Source organism: Phoca vitulina, unplaced genomic scaffold (genome assembly GCF_004348235.1).
Source record: "Phoca vitulina isolate PV1807 unplaced genomic scaffold, GSC_HSeal_1.0 scaffold3, whole genome shotgun sequence".
NCBI classification, from domain to species: Eukaryota; Metazoa; Chordata; class Mammalia; order Carnivora; family Phocidae; genus Phoca; species Phoca vitulina.
This window is the reverse complement of record NW_022589706.1, coordinates 61,563,625-61,582,508: the sequence shown is the minus strand read 5'-3', so window position 1 is coordinate 61,582,508 and position 18,884 is coordinate 61,563,625. Positions and strand designations below refer to the sequence as shown.

At 38.5% G+C, this 18,884-nt stretch overlaps 1 protein-coding gene across 1 annotated transcript; it reads right to left on the bottom strand.

Moving 5' to 3' along the window:
* Positions 1 to 1,209: 1,209 nt before the first annotated feature.
* On the bottom strand, positions 1,210 to 18,743 carry THAP9 (THAP domain containing 9). The gene is made up of 5 exons (XM_032400673.1): positions 18,631 to 18,743; positions 13,025 to 13,220; positions 11,318 to 11,621; positions 10,007 to 10,157; positions 1,210 to 3,613 (listed from the first exon to the last, which is right to left on the bottom strand). Exons 1-5 carry the CDS (start codon positions 18,708 to 18,710, stop codon positions 1,636 to 1,638), a joined length of 2,709 nt encoding a protein of 902 aa, XP_032256564.1. The 5' UTR covers positions 18,711 to 18,743; the 3' UTR covers positions 1,210 to 1,635.
* Positions 18,744 to 18,884: the final 141 nt, after the last annotated feature.

Here is an 18,884-nt window from a genome sequence, read left to right as displayed (position 1 = left end):
CAAGAGCAAGTAACCGTTAAAGGCAGTGAAGGAAATATTTGTGTCTTCCATGTTTGTCCAGTTTATCCAGCATTTGAAGAAATAATGCAAAACACTAGTTTCTTAAACTACAGTATATATTAGTACAGTAGTAAAATGCAACAGCAAAGAACAGACACCTACAGATATGAACCTAGTTTTAAGTAAAGTTCAGGCCAAAACTTGGATTTATATAAACAATAAGTTAAAAGGTGGTGATTTACAAATAGGCTTCCTTTAAATAAGATTTATCCGGTGCATCTAAACTCATTCTATTGCAAACAAAAACCACAATATCTAGACTTCTCAGCAATAGCTCTTGCATAAAATGTAGTACAACTCTGGTTACATCTCAAAACTTAAGCCTTTGTTTGAGGTAGAACAAACAAACATATAAAAATATACAATGTAAGGAGAATTTCAATTAATAAAACTCAACTTTTACCTGGTCATTAATCTTCTGCAATTTTAAGTTTTCATATTAACTGTACTTTGTGAATATTCACTCAATGACAAGAAGAGTAAATGTTTTACACACAGAGATGAATCATGTATTTCTTTTATCCATTTAAAACACTCCCCATATGTGAAAGTACATATACCTGTATGTTTTTCATCTTTTCAACTCTGGGTGTGAGAGAATGGAGAAAATTGTTCTTTGTATGTTTCATCTTCAGATTATTTAAGGTCCTCTAAATTTCTGAAAAAACTCATTATATAATTAAGACAAATATTTTCATAACCATTGTCTCAACTGACCATCTTTTTCTAATTTATTAATCGCACAGCGTGAATCCCATTATTCACTCAACAATGAAAATACGTTTATTTCAGCCTCCCTGCAAACACAAGGAGACTTCAGAAGGAGAAGTTGGAATAAGGCTTCTCCTCATTCTCTGATGGGCATCGGGCTCTTCCGGTGGTCAAGTAAGTACCCACTCTATTACTCAAAAATAGTATTTCGAAGTCCAAGGACAATGGATTGTGAAAATGACATCACCTATGTACTTCCCGGACTACATTTCCCAGCTTCATTGCAGCACATTTCTGTTTTAGGGTACCCTGGCAAAGGGATTTTGTGGTATTCGGTATTTTAAGTTAGCCTAATTTTCAAACCACATCTTAATTTTCTTATGTAAGTAAAAATTATATCCAAGGTTTTATAGGTATTCTGTCAACATTCCTTTCACCTTTTTTTTTTTTTTCCTGTCAACATTCTTAAGAGCTGTAAACCAAAGCACTTTTAGGGAAGGTAGTCTATCTGTAAGAGTCAATGTTTTAATGACTCTTAGTTATTATCCTCTCATTTTAAAATAGACTGAACAAGTTAAAAGTACGTCCAGTCCCATTAGTCAGTCTTGGAGTAGTGTATTCAAAAGCAGCATCTGTTGGCTAGTCTGCTCCTACTGACTTACAGTTTTCTACGATCCAAGTAACTGAAATGCTGCAAACCAAAGTACAAGATTTTATAATACGCATAATTAGAAATTCTAATTAAGTCAGAATTACAAACTTGTCAACTGTGCAAAATGGTCAATTTATAAAATACAGTAAGTTGAACTTTAAAAAATGTTGACCAATTATTCTTCATAAAAACTTTGACATATTTTAGGTCCCTCATTTGAATGGATATCCATCATTACTTAACAAATGCCTGAATTTATTGGTATTAGCAAAACTTGAACATCTGTAATCCTGTAAAGGTGACCAGTGTTTCCTTGACAAAGTTTTCATTTCAAGTCTTTCTGAATGGTGTTTTAAAGGGTACTGCACTACATCTTTAGCTCTGATCTTTAAGAAACAGATTATTATATCCTTTAGTAACTTTACGAAGTGATTGATGGCACACACTTCTCCATCAAAGAGATGCTCATCTAAGTCTACAAAAAGATAAATATGCCCAGAAAGCTCACATAATATTTTCTGCTGGAGATACAATTCTCTCTGTTTAGGAAGTAGTTCATAGACTGCCATTCTTGAATGGGTTCTTACAATTCGCTCACAAATATTTATGACTTGACATAGACTTTCCGAAGGGAAATGCACACCATTCTTCTTTTTAACACATAACAGTGACCCGATTTTAGCAACTTTGAGATCCGAAGCATACAGAGCACTGATGCAGTCCTCACAGGTTAAGAGAGCTGATAACTTATTTGCAATATAACCAGCACAACAGGTGAGTTTTCGCCTGTGATCTGACAGATCGAGTAATGCCTCACTTAGAGAACAGTAAGACCAGTCTTGGCAAATATCCTCTTTGTGAAAAAGAGTCTTTATACCACTGACACCATACTGACGCTGAACTGTCCAAAGGGCCAAGTCTGTCCTTCGAGCAATTGAAATGTCAAGGATGCTTACTTCACTTAGAAAAACTTCGTCTTGTAATCTGCATCTGGTCTCCAAATTATGGTAAGCTTTCTGGAATGCCATACAGGTAGGGTTAGAACTGGTTACTAATACCTGTCTAAGCGTCTTCAGAAATAATTCCAGATGGTCTTGACTGAATTTGTAAGTCAGAAGATACGGAAAAGGCATGACCTTAGGGAAAACATAATTCTGGTAGAGCCATTTTAAGCTCTCAGCATTAAGTAAAAATCCCAGGAATCCTAGTTTTCGCTTACCTTTAATTATTTGATTGTTGCTAGCGTCAGATAATGTCACAAAGATAGTCTTGGCTTCAATTAGCACACGATTAATTTTACTGTAAGTTTCAGGCAGTAGAGGGCCCTTAAGTCCCTTTCCATAACAGTTCCTACTATTAAAGATGTCAAACAGGTTGTTAATTAAGCGTAAAAAATGGACGGTACCAATACAGTTTTGAAAAGGAGGCAGGCCTAACGACAGCAAGCACTCCAACGCACTGGCCACACTCTCACTGAACACTTGGGCAGCGCAGTTCATCTTCAGTACATGGTTTTTCAGATTTGCAAGTTTTCTTGGGAGTCTTTCTATATTTGCTAATTCCTGTTCCCCTAGTGCTCCTAACTCCACAAGGTGCTGCCAATGTGCTGTGCCATTAATGAACTGAATGCTTTGCAAATTCTGAAATGCGTTTCTTATTAATCTGAGCAAGTGGCAAGAATCAAAGAAGTATGCAATCTGTTGGCTAGAAGATGAAGGATGCTGAAACGTACACTTCATGTTGTCTCCGTCGATATGTATCCCCAAGGCTTTTGCCATCTGAACACTGTGAGCTGTAGCATCAGACGTAACAGCCAGAACTGTGATCCCTATGTCACTCAGTTTGCCGATGGTAAGACGCAGCAGCTGAGCTTGCAAATATCCAGATGCCCTGTTTACGAAAAAATAACCAAGAGGCGCTCGCCAGTGACCAGAAATACCCACTGCCATTAACAAAATCGTTTCAGAGGCGAGGGGCGTTTCATCGGCATCCAGTGCACCGAGGCCGAAGTCCATAAACCCTTGCAGACGGTGACTGTTAGGGTCCCACTGGAGCTGCTGCTTGAGAGAGAGGCCTTTTATGGTCAGTGAACAATACTGATAGAGCTGCTCTCCCTTCTCCACTCTTCGCTGAAGAAAAGAAAAAACGTTGCTGTTGAAACCTGGGCTGGGTTTGCATTTGGATAACCATCTGGAAAATGGGAAAAAATGAAAACGATAAAATTCAAATGAAGAAATAAAAGAAGGAAAAATGCCTTAAATGGTACAAAAGTAGGGGCGTCTGGCTGGCTCAGTCGGTTGAGCGTCCAGCTCTTGGTTTTGGTTCAGGTCATGACTTCACAGTCCTGGATCGGACCCTACGTCGGGCTCTGCGCTCAGTGTGGAGTCTGCTTCAGATGCTCTCTCCCTCCCCAGTGAGTAAATATTTATTTTTTAAAAAAAGATTTTATGTCTTTATTTATATTAGAGACAGAGAGCACAAGCATGAGAGGTGGCAGGGAGAGGGAGAAGCAGGCTCCCCACTAAGCAGGGGGCCCGATGTGGGGCTCGATCCCAGGACCCCGGGATCACGACCTGAGCGGAAGGCAGATGCTTAATCGACTAAGTCACCCATGCACCCCTAAATAAAATCTTTAAAAAAAAAAAAGGTCCTAAAGTAGCCTCAAATCCCTATAGAAACAAAGCCTAGTATAAGTAGCCAAATTCTACAGTTATTTTCAAGTATGTATTCATATAATTACTGTAAAATAAGAAGGTAACAGAGAAACTCAGAGAGGTATTTCAAGATGCAAATGTACCACGAAGCAATTTTCTTGCTCATTTACTTTTTTAAAAAGTATACAAATCAATTACCTAGTTTGTTCTCATTGATGTAGTTATAATTTAGATCATAAACCGGTCTTACCTGTAAATTCAATGAAATGAGAAAACTGCTGAAGGGGAAGGAAACTTTGAGAGTATCTAGCAGATCTACCTCATTTTACAGATTAGGAAACTGGGACAGAGGGAGAGCTTGAACCACATGGCCCTTACTGTGCTGCTAGCTCTGCACAAACAGGAAACCCAGCTTTCCCAAGGTCCTGCTCATGCTTTTCCCTCCGCTCCCTGCAGTCTCAAAATTATGCCCTCAGGGACAATTAAGGTGTCTGCATCTGTCTGCCCTACACAAAGTACCTACATTACTACCTTGGCAGTTCTTTTGTAGTGTCCCTGACCTTCCCAGACTCCTGATTATGCTTTCCTATTAATGTTAGCCTCTGTCTTCAGAATCCTTTTCATTTAGTTCTAATTTACTCTTTCTAATTTGTTGTAGGGTCAGGAAAGGCAACAGCCAAGGTGAATCACTGTCTAAGATAAGACTAAACGGATTCTGAAGTAGAGACGAAGTGTTCATCTTAACTGAAGTTTACTTTAAAAAAAAAAAAAAGATTTTATTTATTTGACAGAGAGAGAGACAGAGAGCACAAGCAGGCAGAGCGGCAGGCAGAGGGAGAGGGAGAAGCAGGCTCCCCGCTGAGCAGACCCCGACGTGGGGCTCGATCCCAGCACTCTGAGATCATGACCCGAGCTAAAGGCAGACGCTTAACAGACTGAGCCACCAGGCACCCCTGAAGTTTACTTCTGTAACTCAAATGACTTGGGGGGGGGTATATTTCTTTCCATTTTTTAAAAGATTTTATTTATTCATTTGAGAGAGAGAGAGACAGAGCACAAGCAGAGGGAGCAGCAGAGGGAGAGGGAGAAGCAGATTCCCCGCTGAGCAGGGAGCCCAATGTGGGGCTCGATCCCAGGACCCCATGATCATAACCTACACCGAAGGTAGACGCTTAACTGACTGAGCCACCCACAGGCCCTCTTTTTTTTTTTTTTAAGATTTTTTATTTGAGAGAGAGAGAGAGGGCAGGCATGCTAGCATGAGCAGGGGGACGGGCAGAGAGAGAGGGAGAAGCAGACTCCCCACTGAACAGGGAGCCCGATGTGGGGCTTGATCCCAGGACCCTGTAATCATGACCTGAGCCAAAGGCAGATGCTTAACTGACTGAGTCACCCAGGCGCCCCAGGGGAGGTTATATTTCTGATTTTTGGGCTCTATTCTAAGCTGCCAAGGTTTCTTCTTGGACAGCTGACCTCTAATTGAGACTCTAACGTACCTCCCTAAGTATTTCAGGACAGGGCTTTCCAAATATTTTGCTGCAACCTAAAAGTTCCATAAATGAAATTTACCCTCACTACATGCCATGCACACACGTATATAACATGTGTGTATATAATGCCAATTATGACCCACTAAATTGATTTCAAGATGCACTAACGGATTTGAAAAACACATTTATAGGATGCAAAAGACATATTTTGATTTTAAGTTGCTTTCAACCTATTTAAGAGACAAAAATATTAATCAAAAAAATTTTAAGTATTAATCAGCTGTTGATATTTTAAAATAGTAAGATAATGACAAAACAGGGCAATGCTATAGCCCACTAGTATGCTGAATGCCCTTTGCAAATGTGTCTCCAAATTTTAATTGTTAAAATTTTTTTTTCTTGCGTTAGGATTCCTCAAGTGAACACCAAAGATGCTAACCGTGTTGCATATGGAATCAGTATGTAATGAAACTACTTCATGCCTCTACGTAAAAGTTTTTATTTTAAATAGGCTAAGAAGGGACGCCTGGGTGGCTCAGTCGGTTAAGCGACTGCCTTTGGCTCAGTCATAATCCCAGGGTCCTGGGATCGAGTCCTGCATTGGGCTCCTTGCTCAGCAGGAACCCTGCTTCTCCCTCTGCCTGCCACTCCCCCTGCTTGTGTCCTCTCTCTCTCTCTGACAAATAAAATCTTTAAAAAAATTAATAAATAGGCTAAGAAAGCTTATGTTCTTTGACTTTGATTTTTAAATGGAATTCTAAATGGTATCTTAATGTTCATAGCTACGAGAATGAGGTCTTGAATATCAGGCAGAAAGATATGTGGCCTTGTTTCTAAAAGTTTTTGTAACTGAGGGTGGAAATACCCAAACCGTTTGTGACTTAGAACTGTAGAGAAGTGTCTGATTTCTGTCTCAAACCTTTCTTCCCCCTCAAAATGAAAAAATTTGATTAAAAAAATGTGTCATTTTTTTACAAAGTAAAACAATACCAAAAAGTACAAAAAATAATAGTCACTTTAATATTTCAGGGACGTTCTTCTAGATTTATGTATATACACCTAGATACAATTTTCAAAATTTATACTGAATCTATTTTTTTTACTTAATAGAATGTTACAGAAATATTTTTCTGTGTCCTTAATTACTGACCTACCGCAATTTAAATGTGTACATGGTATACCATAGTATAGGTAAGCTATAAATAATTTAACTAACCTATATCGAAAGATGTTCAGGTTGTTTCCATTTTTTAGAAAATACAAACAGGGGCGCCTGGGTGGCTCAGTTGGTTAAGCGACTGCCTTCAGCTCAGGTCATGATCCTGGAGTCCCGGGATCGAGTCCCGCATCAGGCTCCCTGCTCAGCGGGGAGTCTGCTGTTCCCTCTGACCCTCCCCCCTCTCATGCTCGCTCTATCTCATTCTCTCTCTCAAATAAATAAATAAAAAATCTTTAAAAAAAAAAAAAAAAAGAAAATACAAACAGCACCGTACTGTGTACTTGGGTGCACATATACACATGTACGTATTCATGTCACTTATGCAATTCCTAGTAGTAGGATAGAAAGGTAAATTTACTTACACTAGCATTGAAATGAATGGATTCAACTTTTTTTTCTAAGATTTTATTTATTTATTTGACAGAGAGAGAGGAGCACAAGCAGGGAAATAGCAAAGGGAGCTCTAGAGGGAGAAGGAGAAGCAGTCTCCCCGCTGAGCAGGGAGCCCCACATGGGGCTCGATCCCAGGACCCTGGGATCATGACCTGAGCTAAAGGCAGTCGCTTAATCGACTAAGCCACCAGGTGCCCCTGGATTCAACTTTTTTAAGAAATTAAAAACAAATTTTGGACCTCCGGTGCACATAATTGGGTGAATCAATTTAAAATTAATTCACATTCCCAAATTTTCTTTCACAGAGTTTTTACCAATAATTTACATTCTCATCAACATGATCTTTTAAATTAAACAATAGCTTATTTATGGAGTGATCATAGGGAGTCCATTGTGTGGCTTAAAACTCTGCCTGGAAAAATTACAGCGCTGAAGAGCCATAATGCTGAGCTGAGTGTTTTTCAAGACTATTAGATCCTCCCATGGTCTTGTTTACCTTTCAATCTCTCATATCACCTTCCCTATTAGAGGGAGCTGATTTACTAAATTGCAATGAATACCTAAATAGAAAATTAGAAAAAAATCTATAAGATCATTCCATATCTATCGCTGTTACAATAAGGAAGGCTAAGGATGTTATGACATTCTTACAAAAGATATGTGAAAACAAACCTTCAAGACCCAAAGAACTGAAATTATAAGAAGCAGAGCTCTAGAAAGGTTCTGGACATAAAGAATTCAAGAGAGAACTGAAAAAGATCCAACATCAGTGCACAGAAAATTAGAGAAGGGACTGATAGTGGCTAAGAATTAGAGAAAGATACAACAAGTAGAAATTAGTGAGGGAGGTACCTGTCTGAACCAAGGGTTTTTAAAAATGTAAGTCTGGCTTGGTCTGTCATCATCTAATTGTTTACCATATAACTGTTTCTCCATCATCACAGAGGGGAAAAACAACTATTCACATTTTCTCCTTTCTCCCCAAACTTCTTTTATCTCCTTCCCCAACTCTCAGCTATTATCTTTTTAAGTAGGCTCCATGCCCAGTGCAGAGCCCAATGTGGGGCTTGAACTCACAACCCTGAGATCAAGATGTGAGCTGAGATCAAGAGCAGGTCACTTGACGGATTGAGCCACCTAGGTGCTCCTCAGCTATTATCTTTATGTCACTGAGAAAACAGAAGCAATCCACTAAAAACTCATTTTCCTGCCATCAATCTGTTAACCTACTGAATCTTATCTCCGCCTTTCTTCCTGTTTAAATGAGTGAATTGTCCCTGTTCCTCATTAAAGCCAGACGTCTCTCCACAATGGTGTCGGATGTTATCCCCCACAATTATCCTTTCTCCCGTGCATCACCAATTTTCTCCCCCACTAGATCATTCCCTTGAGTGCGCAAACACTGAACAACTGTGCTCTCAACAGACGCCCTCCCCTCCACCTATGTTCCCTTCGCCCCCACAGATTCATATCTCTGCTCCTTACATAGCAAAACTCCTTGAGAATCCATAATCATGGTCTCTCTTTCTTAGGCTTGATCAATATAAATAAATGTCCAATAGCTGGAGAATGCCCCGGTTAAGTAGGGCACAACTTCCTGATACTATGCAGTTGTTAAAGATCGTAACTATGTAAAAAACTAATAAATCTAAGAACAGGAAAAAGACTGGAAGAAAATTCCCTAAATGTTAATAATAATTAAATGAGTGAATTGTCCCTGCTCCTCATTAAGGCCAGACGTCAGTAAGGTTCAGAAACCACAGGAAGGAGTTGGCCTATAGGTTGTGGGTAATGGGGAGGCTTATGTTATACATCAGGAAAGTGACTATTATCCGGCTGAATTGTGTCCCTCAAAAAAGATATATTGGAGTCCTAATCCCCAGTACCTCAGAATGTGACCTTATTTGGAGATATGGTCTTTACAGAGGTAATCAAGTTAAAATGAGGTCATTAAAGTGAATCCTAATCCTACATGACTGGCCCTCATAAAAAAGAGGAAGTTTGGGCATGAAACACACATATATAATGGAAGATGATGTAAGGAGACACAGGGAAAAAGACCACCACCTACAAGTCAAGAAGAGAGGCACAGAACAGACCCTCCTCCCTCACAGCCCTCAGAAGGAAGTAACCCTGATGACACCTTGATTTTGGACTTCTAGCCTCCAGAACTGTGAGACAATAAATTTCTGTCATTTTTAAGCCAAATACATACATACATAGGCATCTGTAAAACCAGTGATAAAAAAAAATAGTAAAAGTTAAGTATTACTTTTATAAGACATTACTGTAAAGCTTCTGTGTTATTTGCTTATAACACAGGGTTATAACACTAAGAGTTATAAATACATCTATGTATTTTGACCACAAATCCTACAAAATTATTTACCAAAATCTCCTCCCTGAACAACCTGCCCCAGGCATCAACTACAGTGCTTACAAAAATGCAGATTTTTGTGCTTAGCCTCAAACCAATCGTGACAATCTAGAACTGTTCTAGATTTTCTAGGATAGTCTGATACTAAAACTACTGAAAGGTTTTAGAAGTCCCCAAACTACTAAAGTATATTAGAATCCAGATTTTTTTTTTTTATCACTGAGAGTCTCTGCCATCTGGAGGATGCAAAAAAATTGTCAGACTATATGCCTTCATTTTGTTGGTGAAAATCTTGCTGCTGTGATAATATGCAAATACCACCTAAAAGTTTCTAAAAAGAGAAAATGGATTAATAAATGAGAGTATGAGTACGAACAGCCTTAACACATAAAATGCAACAAAATAATAAAATACTCGTTTTCTTTGACATCTAAAAAGTAATTCACTTACGTCCTGAGGATGGAAGAATGAGGCAGCTTGAGAATCTTTCTTACATAATCATAGACTTTGCTACTGCACAAGTAGAGGGTACATGCAAACTGTTTCATTTCTGTGGAGTACTCAGCTGTTTCTCTCCAGTTATACAACTCCCACTTAAAATCTGTTAAAATAAATTTATTTATTCTTTGTGATGAAGAGTGTATACAGTAACATTTTCAGGTACAGATCATAGCATTTGGATGTAAATGCAGTGGGCATCCAAATCCAAATCCAAATCCAATCATAGTTTAACTGAGTTTGTTCAAAGGTTAATATCCAATCTTAGGGCCTCCTGACCAATTAATTCCTCCTGTTCATCTTGGATCATTTCACTCAAAAGAGAGAAGAAAAAAGTTTCCACTTGAATCACTATGTTTTACTATTCATTGGCAGCCTAAGTGGAGAATTTTAGAGGAATAGGAAAGAGAATGAAATAATTGGATAAACCAAAGTCTCTGGGTTATGAGTATATTTATTTGTTTTATTTTGTTCCCTAGTTACCATTTATCTGAGGGTGAAAATGAGACACAAGAAACATTTCTGAGGATAGGATGCTATTCAGATTGAATAGACAATCTTGCCTACCTTGAGAAAAAAAAAAAATCCTCTTTCCTGGTGGGGATTTCTATTTATTACCTCTGTTCCCCTACTGGAAAAACACAAAATATTCTCCTCCTTTGAAGATACCTACTCTTTTCTAGAAACAAGACATACTTTTTTTTACCAGAATGTAAATCCAAAATCTCTGCTGCTTTGGCATCAAAGAGTAAGTCGGCAATACTTATTTTGTCCCTCTTCAAATATCTGGTCACAAAGAACAGTAGGTAGTCTTTCCAATGGACATATATATCCTCTATATTTGAGAAAATAATATGGACACTCATAGAATTTTCAAGCTCAAAGGGAACTGGCAAAATTATCTGGTTCAACTCCACCACAAAAACACTTTAGTGATAAATTATGTAGCAGTTAAAATTGCTTATAAAGAATTTGCAGTAAAATGAGTGCTTTATAAAAAATGAAAAGTACAGTATATGGTATCAACCGTATGATCTCATCTCTGGGTAGCAGGATTATGTGTAATTTTTATCATTTATATATTTCTTTGCTTTTCCTATAATAAACACATTACTTTGAAAGCTGGAAATACCTAAAAGGATTTTGGCAACTACTTTTCCTTCTTTGTGCTTACCCCGACACTTCATGTTTCAGCGAAAAGCACATTTTCATAGGCAGGAGCAAAGTAAATACTTAATGGTAATTCGGAAAAGGGGAACATACCTGAAAACTGTGCTCGTAGCAGACACTCTGTCTCTTCAGAAAGGAGTTTCTCTTCTACTAGTGCATCAATTAATCGTAAGCCCTTTCTCTTCTTGATCATCCTGTAGTTTTTTACAGAGACCAGTCTTTTTTTGGACACTTGGAGCATCTGTTGCACCTCAGCCAGTTTCTCTGCACCTATTGTCAGAGGTCTCTTTAAACTGTAGTTATGGTCCTCGGTAGCAACCTCTTGCGAATTATCAGGAAGTGGCTGTTTGAGGATTTTCTGTCTTGCTTTACCTTTAAGGTGTACACCCTGCAGAACCTGCAATAGAAACATCAAATTCAGGTTATTTTTTGAAATTACACAGAAGACGGTCTATAAAAATACCACTAAATGCAAAGCACTCACCTGGTTGCTGTGGAGAGTTAATTATGAAAGAAAAAGGTCAGAATCTCTGATTTTTTCAAATGTATTTATAGGAAAATGTGAAAAGGGTTTTTTGGTTTTTTTCATCTATACAGAAATAGTAACCTGATGCTGAAAGTTAACATGACACTGAAAGTGTCTGAAATGGTTAAGGTAACAACAGAAAGGTGGTAATTTGGGAAGGCTTCATGGAAATGAGTTTTGAGTAGTTTTTTAAAGGAGCAATAACGTGACTTAACAGAGGGGACAGGAAAGTTATTTGTGCAAAAAGGAAGGCATAGTGGACAGAGCACGGGCTTTGCAATTAAGACTGATCTGGGTTTGAATCCTGGATCCCTCATTTATTAGCTGTCACTAAACTTCTACAATCCCTCATCTCCTCATCTGTAAAATGTGGATAATAATACAGAGTTGTTTTAAGGATAAAATAATTTATGTAAATCTTCTGGCACAACGGCCTGGACTACTGTAGGTCTCAGTAAATAATAACTATTGTTGATTTTACACAAAAGCATGAAAGCAAGTCAATTTCTCACTATGCAGTAGTTTGAAAAGAGAATTTGAAAAAAGAATACAATAGTTTGAAAAGAGAATTCAGAGCAGTTAGATCAAGTGTAGAAATGCACAATTAAAAGGAAGCTCTTAGAGCTTATGAGTTTGGATTTGACACCAACTACATTCTTCTGAATAGAGGAATGAGACAAAACAATACCGAAAGGAGATTCCAATGGATAAGAGGGAAGGGTAGCGTCAGGATAGAACAGGTAGATGACTACTGCAGGCTGTGCAGACAGTGACGAGCCATGTATAAAAGGGTGGCCAAGAGGTGGCCAAGCAACGAAAGAATGTAACACGAGTACTGGTAACTGACTCATGGAAAGCCCTCTCTTTTCTGTATATAACTCTCTGTATCAATGCTAATAATTAGGTACATTTTTGGTCAAGATCAATAACATTATTGGAGGAGTCCTAAAAAGGCGTCATTTCTAAGTGTTCTGGAAACTGTCTCACACTTAAACAAAAGCCTGAATTCTAAGGCATCTACTAGTTGATTCTTGTGATCAGTTTAGTAATCTTAATGTGTATCTTGACAACAATTTGCATTTATATACCTAATTTAAAAAAAAAATTCCAATATTACATATAGATTAAAAAAAAAACCCCAAAACGAGTTTTCTAAGCATTTAAAATTATTGGATTTATTTTAAGACTTAGGATTTTTTTAAATCTCATGTGTGGTATCTTGGTTTTTAAAGGCTCTGTAGAATTTAGTTTTTTTTACACCTAGATTTAAGTACCTTGTATAGAGAAACAGAAGGCACAGCTCCTTTTTTCAGCTTTCTTCTTATGCCATATGACTCAAAGTCACTTTCTTGAAAATGTTTGGAACATAGTATAGCACCTGGTCCTGGGATCCAAATCTTTTTGCTTCTGGGGTCCACACGATTAACAGCCCTGATCCATTTTGAGCGCTGTATGGTATCAGTTGGAAATCTACAGCAATCATATTAAAGTTCCATTAACATGAAAATATTATAGTAATACTACAGTAGTATTTATTACATAAACCCATTTATTATTTAACTGCTTTACATAAACATCAAGTCCAGTTAAAGTTTAACTTACTCAATCTGATTTCATTTTTCAAAGTTCTTTGGGTTTTTTGAATCCAAGATTTCAGTATCTAAGGGATCTCATTTGCTTCAATTTGTACGAGGGCAATTCTCATATTAAATACCCTACCACATTTTGTCTTCACTGCCTACACTTAACAGAATTTGCTCAAATTTAGTATGTGCATCTTTAAACACGTCCACAAATTCTGTGCTTCTCCTCCTAGCCTAATGCCCCTCCCCTTGAGTGTGGGTTAGAGTTAGTGATTTGCTTCTAAGAAATAAAAAAAAAAGCAGGAGTGACAATGGGCTAAGTAAGACTAGATAATAAAAGGCACTTGGTCCCTCTACTGAATGATTTTTTCTCTGGGGGGAATTTCTCTGCCATGTAATAAGCAGTCCTATAGAGATACAGGTCTACTGGGCAAGAAACAGGCTTCCAGCCAAAGGCCATGTTGAGTGAGCCTTTCTGAAAGTACACCCTTCAGCCTCACCAAGTGTTCAGAAGATTCTAGTATTGGCTAACATCTTACTGCAACCTTATGAGACACCCTGTAACACCCAGTTAATCCACTCCTGAATTCCTGCCCTCAGAATTCATGTGAGATGTTTGCACACTGCATTTTTAAAAAAATTTGTTACTGAGCAGTAGATAACAAGTACACTTCCCATACTCAGTTTTCCTCTTTTTTTGAAAGGCACCACTTTTTCCCAGCCTTGAATATAAAAATTACCTTGTAGGTCTCTATTTTTAAGCCCAAATTACTATGTTTAGAAATTGTGAGGAAAAAAAAATTATGAAACTGATATAATGAAAATCACAAAACTACTCTTTCTGCACCTTCTTCCTTGATTTGTCCTGGGGACAGATCTACAGGTAGCTGTGTGATTTTTGTATATTTTAACTTAGGTTTTAAAGCATGTAGTTGTTATGAACTGAAAACTAGTGAAAATTTTAAGTTCCTCAGCTCATGGTTAGGGAAATAATACAGCAGTATAGTAAAACAGAATTCTGAGATATTGAATTCTGAAAGAATTGGAAAGAACACTGAATTGGAGAAAGAACACTGAATTGGAAAACCTGTATTTAAGCTTCAATGACCTTTTATCAGCCATGTGGTATTAGATACATCTCTCAATCTTTGAGCCCCCCACAGGGTTGTTGTAAGGGTGCACAATGCGACAAATGCACTCAAAAGCCTTTGTAAATGGTAAAGTACTACCCAGAGTTTGTTCTTTCCTAGGAACAACAGTTCCACTTTCAGGACTTTCATTGTATTGTTCCAGGAAGATAATGCTACTTGATCAAAAGGAAGGTCTTTTTCTAATAAAGGCGAGGCAAATCTATCTCTTTTCACTGAGTTCCTTTCTTCACTAATGGCACATGCTTGTGAGGCAGCTTTTCCACAGATTGGGTGTAGTCCCTAACCACACAAAGGACAGTAAAAAGGTAGCTAGTCCACCAAGTTCTACTACTAGCCTGATCCTCTGATACAGTTTTCCGACTGGAATGCCTGCGACCACACCCATCAATCCCCTTAACCTGTGGAATGGCCTGGGCCATCTGGAGCCCTTGAAGTAGGTGTAACAAGCCAGTCCCAAAAAGCTCTGTTGGTTTGCCCCAAAGTACTAAACAAAATGAAAGGGTTGGGAAAATACTGTAGTCTAACCAGCATGACTAGTTTGAATTCCAAACAAAATTAAATTGGTAATAATTGATACTACATTTAAAGCATTTACCTTGTGCCACAAATATACGTGTGTGTGTGTGTTTAAAGTTTATTTAAGTAATCTCTACATCCAACCATGGGGCTCAAATTCATGATCCAAGATCAAGAGCTGCCCACTCTTCCAACTGAGCCAGCCAGGCACCCAAGTGTGTGTGTGTGTTTTGAAAACTTAGTTTTAGTCAAAAATTATGCACGACACGCGTTTTTATCCTTTCACAGAAGATGAAACCAAAACCAGACCTAAGTACAGCTACCAGTAAATAGTAGTTGAAATTGGAATTCATGTCTCCCTATTCTAAAGCCTCCTCTGGCAAAAGAAAAATCCTAAACCAATCATCATCTCATATATACATTAATGAATTGGTTTACACTAATACAGAATCCATTTTCTCTCTCCTGCTGATTATGCCTTTTTTATACCACCGGAAGAAATTTACCTTTGGCTCCCTGCATATATTTTCCAGAAAAAGTGGCTAACAAAATCCTTTCTACAGTGGTTGCCTCTGAGGAGAGAGAAAAAGGATTGAGGGGGTAAAGTTTTAACTATAACTGTAACTTAATTCTCTTTTAACGGGAAAAAAAAAACCTGAAACAAGGCAAAATGTTAATATCTACTTAATTCTAGTGGTGGGTACATAGATGTTTGTTATGTATTATTTTTTGCCTGCTAGTGTTTTTGAAATGTTTCATAATTAAAAGTTTAAAAATAGAATTAATTATATAATTCAGGTAAAAACTCTTCCAAATTATCATACATATATTACTTTAGTTATGAAATAAATTGTTTAATTGCTTTACACCAACAAAAACAGAATGAATCAAAGTGTCACTTCTTTAAACTTGCCAGTCCCATTTCATATTTAACCATTTATGTGTCTAAGTTCCAGTATTCTCTTAACAATTTCCACACCTTTAGTCATTTTGATTCATGGTTTTCAGCCACAGCCCCTTGCCTGTGTCCCTGCAACATCTTTCACAACTCTGGTAATGGTGCTGGGGATGTTGGGAAGGCTTCAGAAGAGATAATATTGGAGCAAGAACTGAAGTGTCGATAGGAGTTTGCCATGCAGACAGTGGCCACACCAAGCAGATGCAAAAACACAGAGATATAAAATAACTACTGGATCTTACTTCATAAAGCATTGAAAAATAAGTTAATTTGGAAGCTGAAGAGGGTTAAAGGAGAGTACAGAGGTAGCTGGTACTGGTTACAGATGGGCTGGAAGGATGGCTAGAGGTCAGATCATAAAATATCTTTTATGCTCCAGTAAGTTTGGGATCTATCCTTCAGATCAGTGGCCTCCAGAGGAAAATGCACTCATCTACTGAGATTTGAAGAACATATTAGAATCCATTTTTATAATTTTTTGCCCCATCCTTTGATTTTGTGTTTCATAATATATATTAGTACATCACTTCATGTATGTAATTTATAAATCACCATGCATATATCAGGGGCCTGTACTCAAATTTCCTTATGGAGAGGGCTCCATGATCAAGAAGTTTGAAGATGATGCCTCTGGGCAATGGCAAGTTGACAAATTCTTTCCCACGTTACCTTTTGCTGAACCCTTCTGCTCAATACTACCTTGTTGCTAGGACTAACATCATAGTATTCTAACTCCTCTCCCTGTCTCTTTCTCCTGCCTTCCTTACAACTTCCTAGGTATAGGAAGACAAAGATGATTCCCTCCCATTCATACATAAGGACATGTGTTTCATTCAGCACACATATACAATAACAGAAAACAGAGGGAATGTAATTCACGTTTGGAAGAGAGGTATAGAAGGAAAGGCTCCACAAGGAGCTTGGACTGTGTCTTTTAGGCACTGAAAAGTTCAGATTAAAATCCTTTCTTCAGGAAGCTAGCATAAAATTTGCATTTTTTGAAAAATCTTTTCTGGGAATCAGGAAAGTGGAATGAATGGGGAAGAAATCAGCCTGGAAGAATCATAGCAGACTACTGTAATAATTACATCACTTTCTTTTCTTAAAATAAAGCAGGTCTTACTTTGGTCCTCAATATATAAAATAAACAAAAGCAATAAACGAACTCTTCCTCATTTAAAGAACCTAAGAAGTCATAAGAAAAGCATGGCAGCAAAAAATTGAAAAACTAAGAGAAAAAGGAGGTAAGTAGGGACACAGTGTCAAAATCAATGGAGGTGAGAGTTTCATGGAGTAGCTGATATGATTAAAAGTTAAAAAGAGGTCAAGAGAAGGATTTAGAAGAGCTCACTTAGATTTGGGAAGATTACTGGTGACCCTTTGTCAGTGCATTAGAGCAGTAGTGACAGGTATCTGGCTACAATAGCTTGAAAAGTCAATAGGACTTGGGGAAATAGGTGTATGCTCCTGTTCTGAGGAGCCTGGTTATAGAGGGAAGGAGTGGTAGGGTAGTGCAGTTGTGCACATCGGCTCAAGAGTTTGTGAGTCTGTTTAAAAATGGAAGCAATGTGAGCATGCTCATTGACTTAGACAAGTGATCAGCAGAGAGAGCAGTTTAAAATAAAAAGAGAACAGGAACAAATTGATGGGGAAAAATCCCTAAGGAGGAAAAAAAAAATACAATTACAACAGCTTAGTTGGAGGAATCAGCCCTATTTAAAAAAACAAAACAAAACAATGACTACAAAAGGCTTACCACACATAGTTGAAACTCCTTAACCTTTTCTTTTTAAATGTCTTCAAGCTACTTTTCCCACTCCTCTGGTTATCTGCACTTTCCTTCCCTTTACGTTTTTCCATACTATTCCTATTTAAGTGCTATCTAACTCCCAGCCCCGATTAATTTCAAGGTCCAATTCAAATACCACCTGTCCCATAAAGCTCTTTTTGATCTTCTCATAAAGTCCTCTGTCAATGGTTTAACTCTCTACATCTCCTATTACCTTTGTAGACTACCTCTTTTTGAAATACATTTTTTTTGTGAGAATCTGTTTTACTCACTTTTCTACTTCCCATTGTGCCTTGAACTTTGATTTGAATGATATATATATATCACAGATGGACTACAGATGTGGGTTTAAATTAAGACTGCTCTGAAAATCTGCCCCACTCTGGAGCCAAATGAAACTTCTTGCCATGACCAGATGCAGCCATTCTGGCCGGCCTTGTAGAGCTCAGTCAATTCTACAGAATAACTTGCAATGACAGGCAGTACTGGTGAAAACTCATCTACACTCATTCTCGTGAGCAAGCCACACACTCTAATGGAATCGAACACCTTCGACAGTTCTCCCAAACTGCCCTCCCTTCCCGTCTCACGTTAAATAATAAGACGACCGAAAGGAAGCATAACTCCTTTCGAATAACCCCCGCTAAAAGCCATTAGGTAAGCGGTAGGCAACGAGAAACAATCACCAACTTAGAGATAAACAATGTGCGGGAACAGCAGGAATAACCTTAACTCTCAAACTTCCCCCGTTCCTTTCCTCCACGCTACGCACGTCACGCCACGTCACGTCAACGGCGCGACGCACGCCCGGCCCCGCCCCACCCTGGCCTACTGCCCGCCAGGCCGTGTGGGAGTTAGACAGCCAGAGGCTGCTCTCACGCACTGGTGAAAGGAGAGGCCGCGCTCCCGGCTCAGCACGGTGTCCCGGGTGCTGCAGCCCACTGCCGAGCAACTTCGGGTCATCTTGCTACGTGGGGCTCCACTTTGGGTGTTCCCGTGACAGCATTAATCGCGACAGATTTAGCTCCGCCCGTGGGCTCGGCGGCTACGACCTTTATTTGTCGGAAAAGGCGGGCTCTTAAGGCGCAAGACTCCTACCCTTCCTCTTCGTGGGCGCTGCGCTTGACGTCGTGACCA

Coding starts and splice junctions, on each gene's coding strand:
- THAP9 (XM_032400673.1), bottom strand. CDS start 18,710: ATGACCCGAAGTTGCTCGGCAGTGGGCTGCAGCACCCGGGACACCGTG. Junction 11,622..13,024: donor CTTCTGTTTCTCTATACAAG/GTACTTAAATCT, acceptor TTTCTATTGCAG/GTTCTGCAGGGTGTACACCT. Junction 10,158..11,317: donor GCTACGAGCACAGTTTTCAG/GTATGTTCCCCT, acceptor TTATTTTAACAG/ATTTTAAGTGGGAGTTGTAT.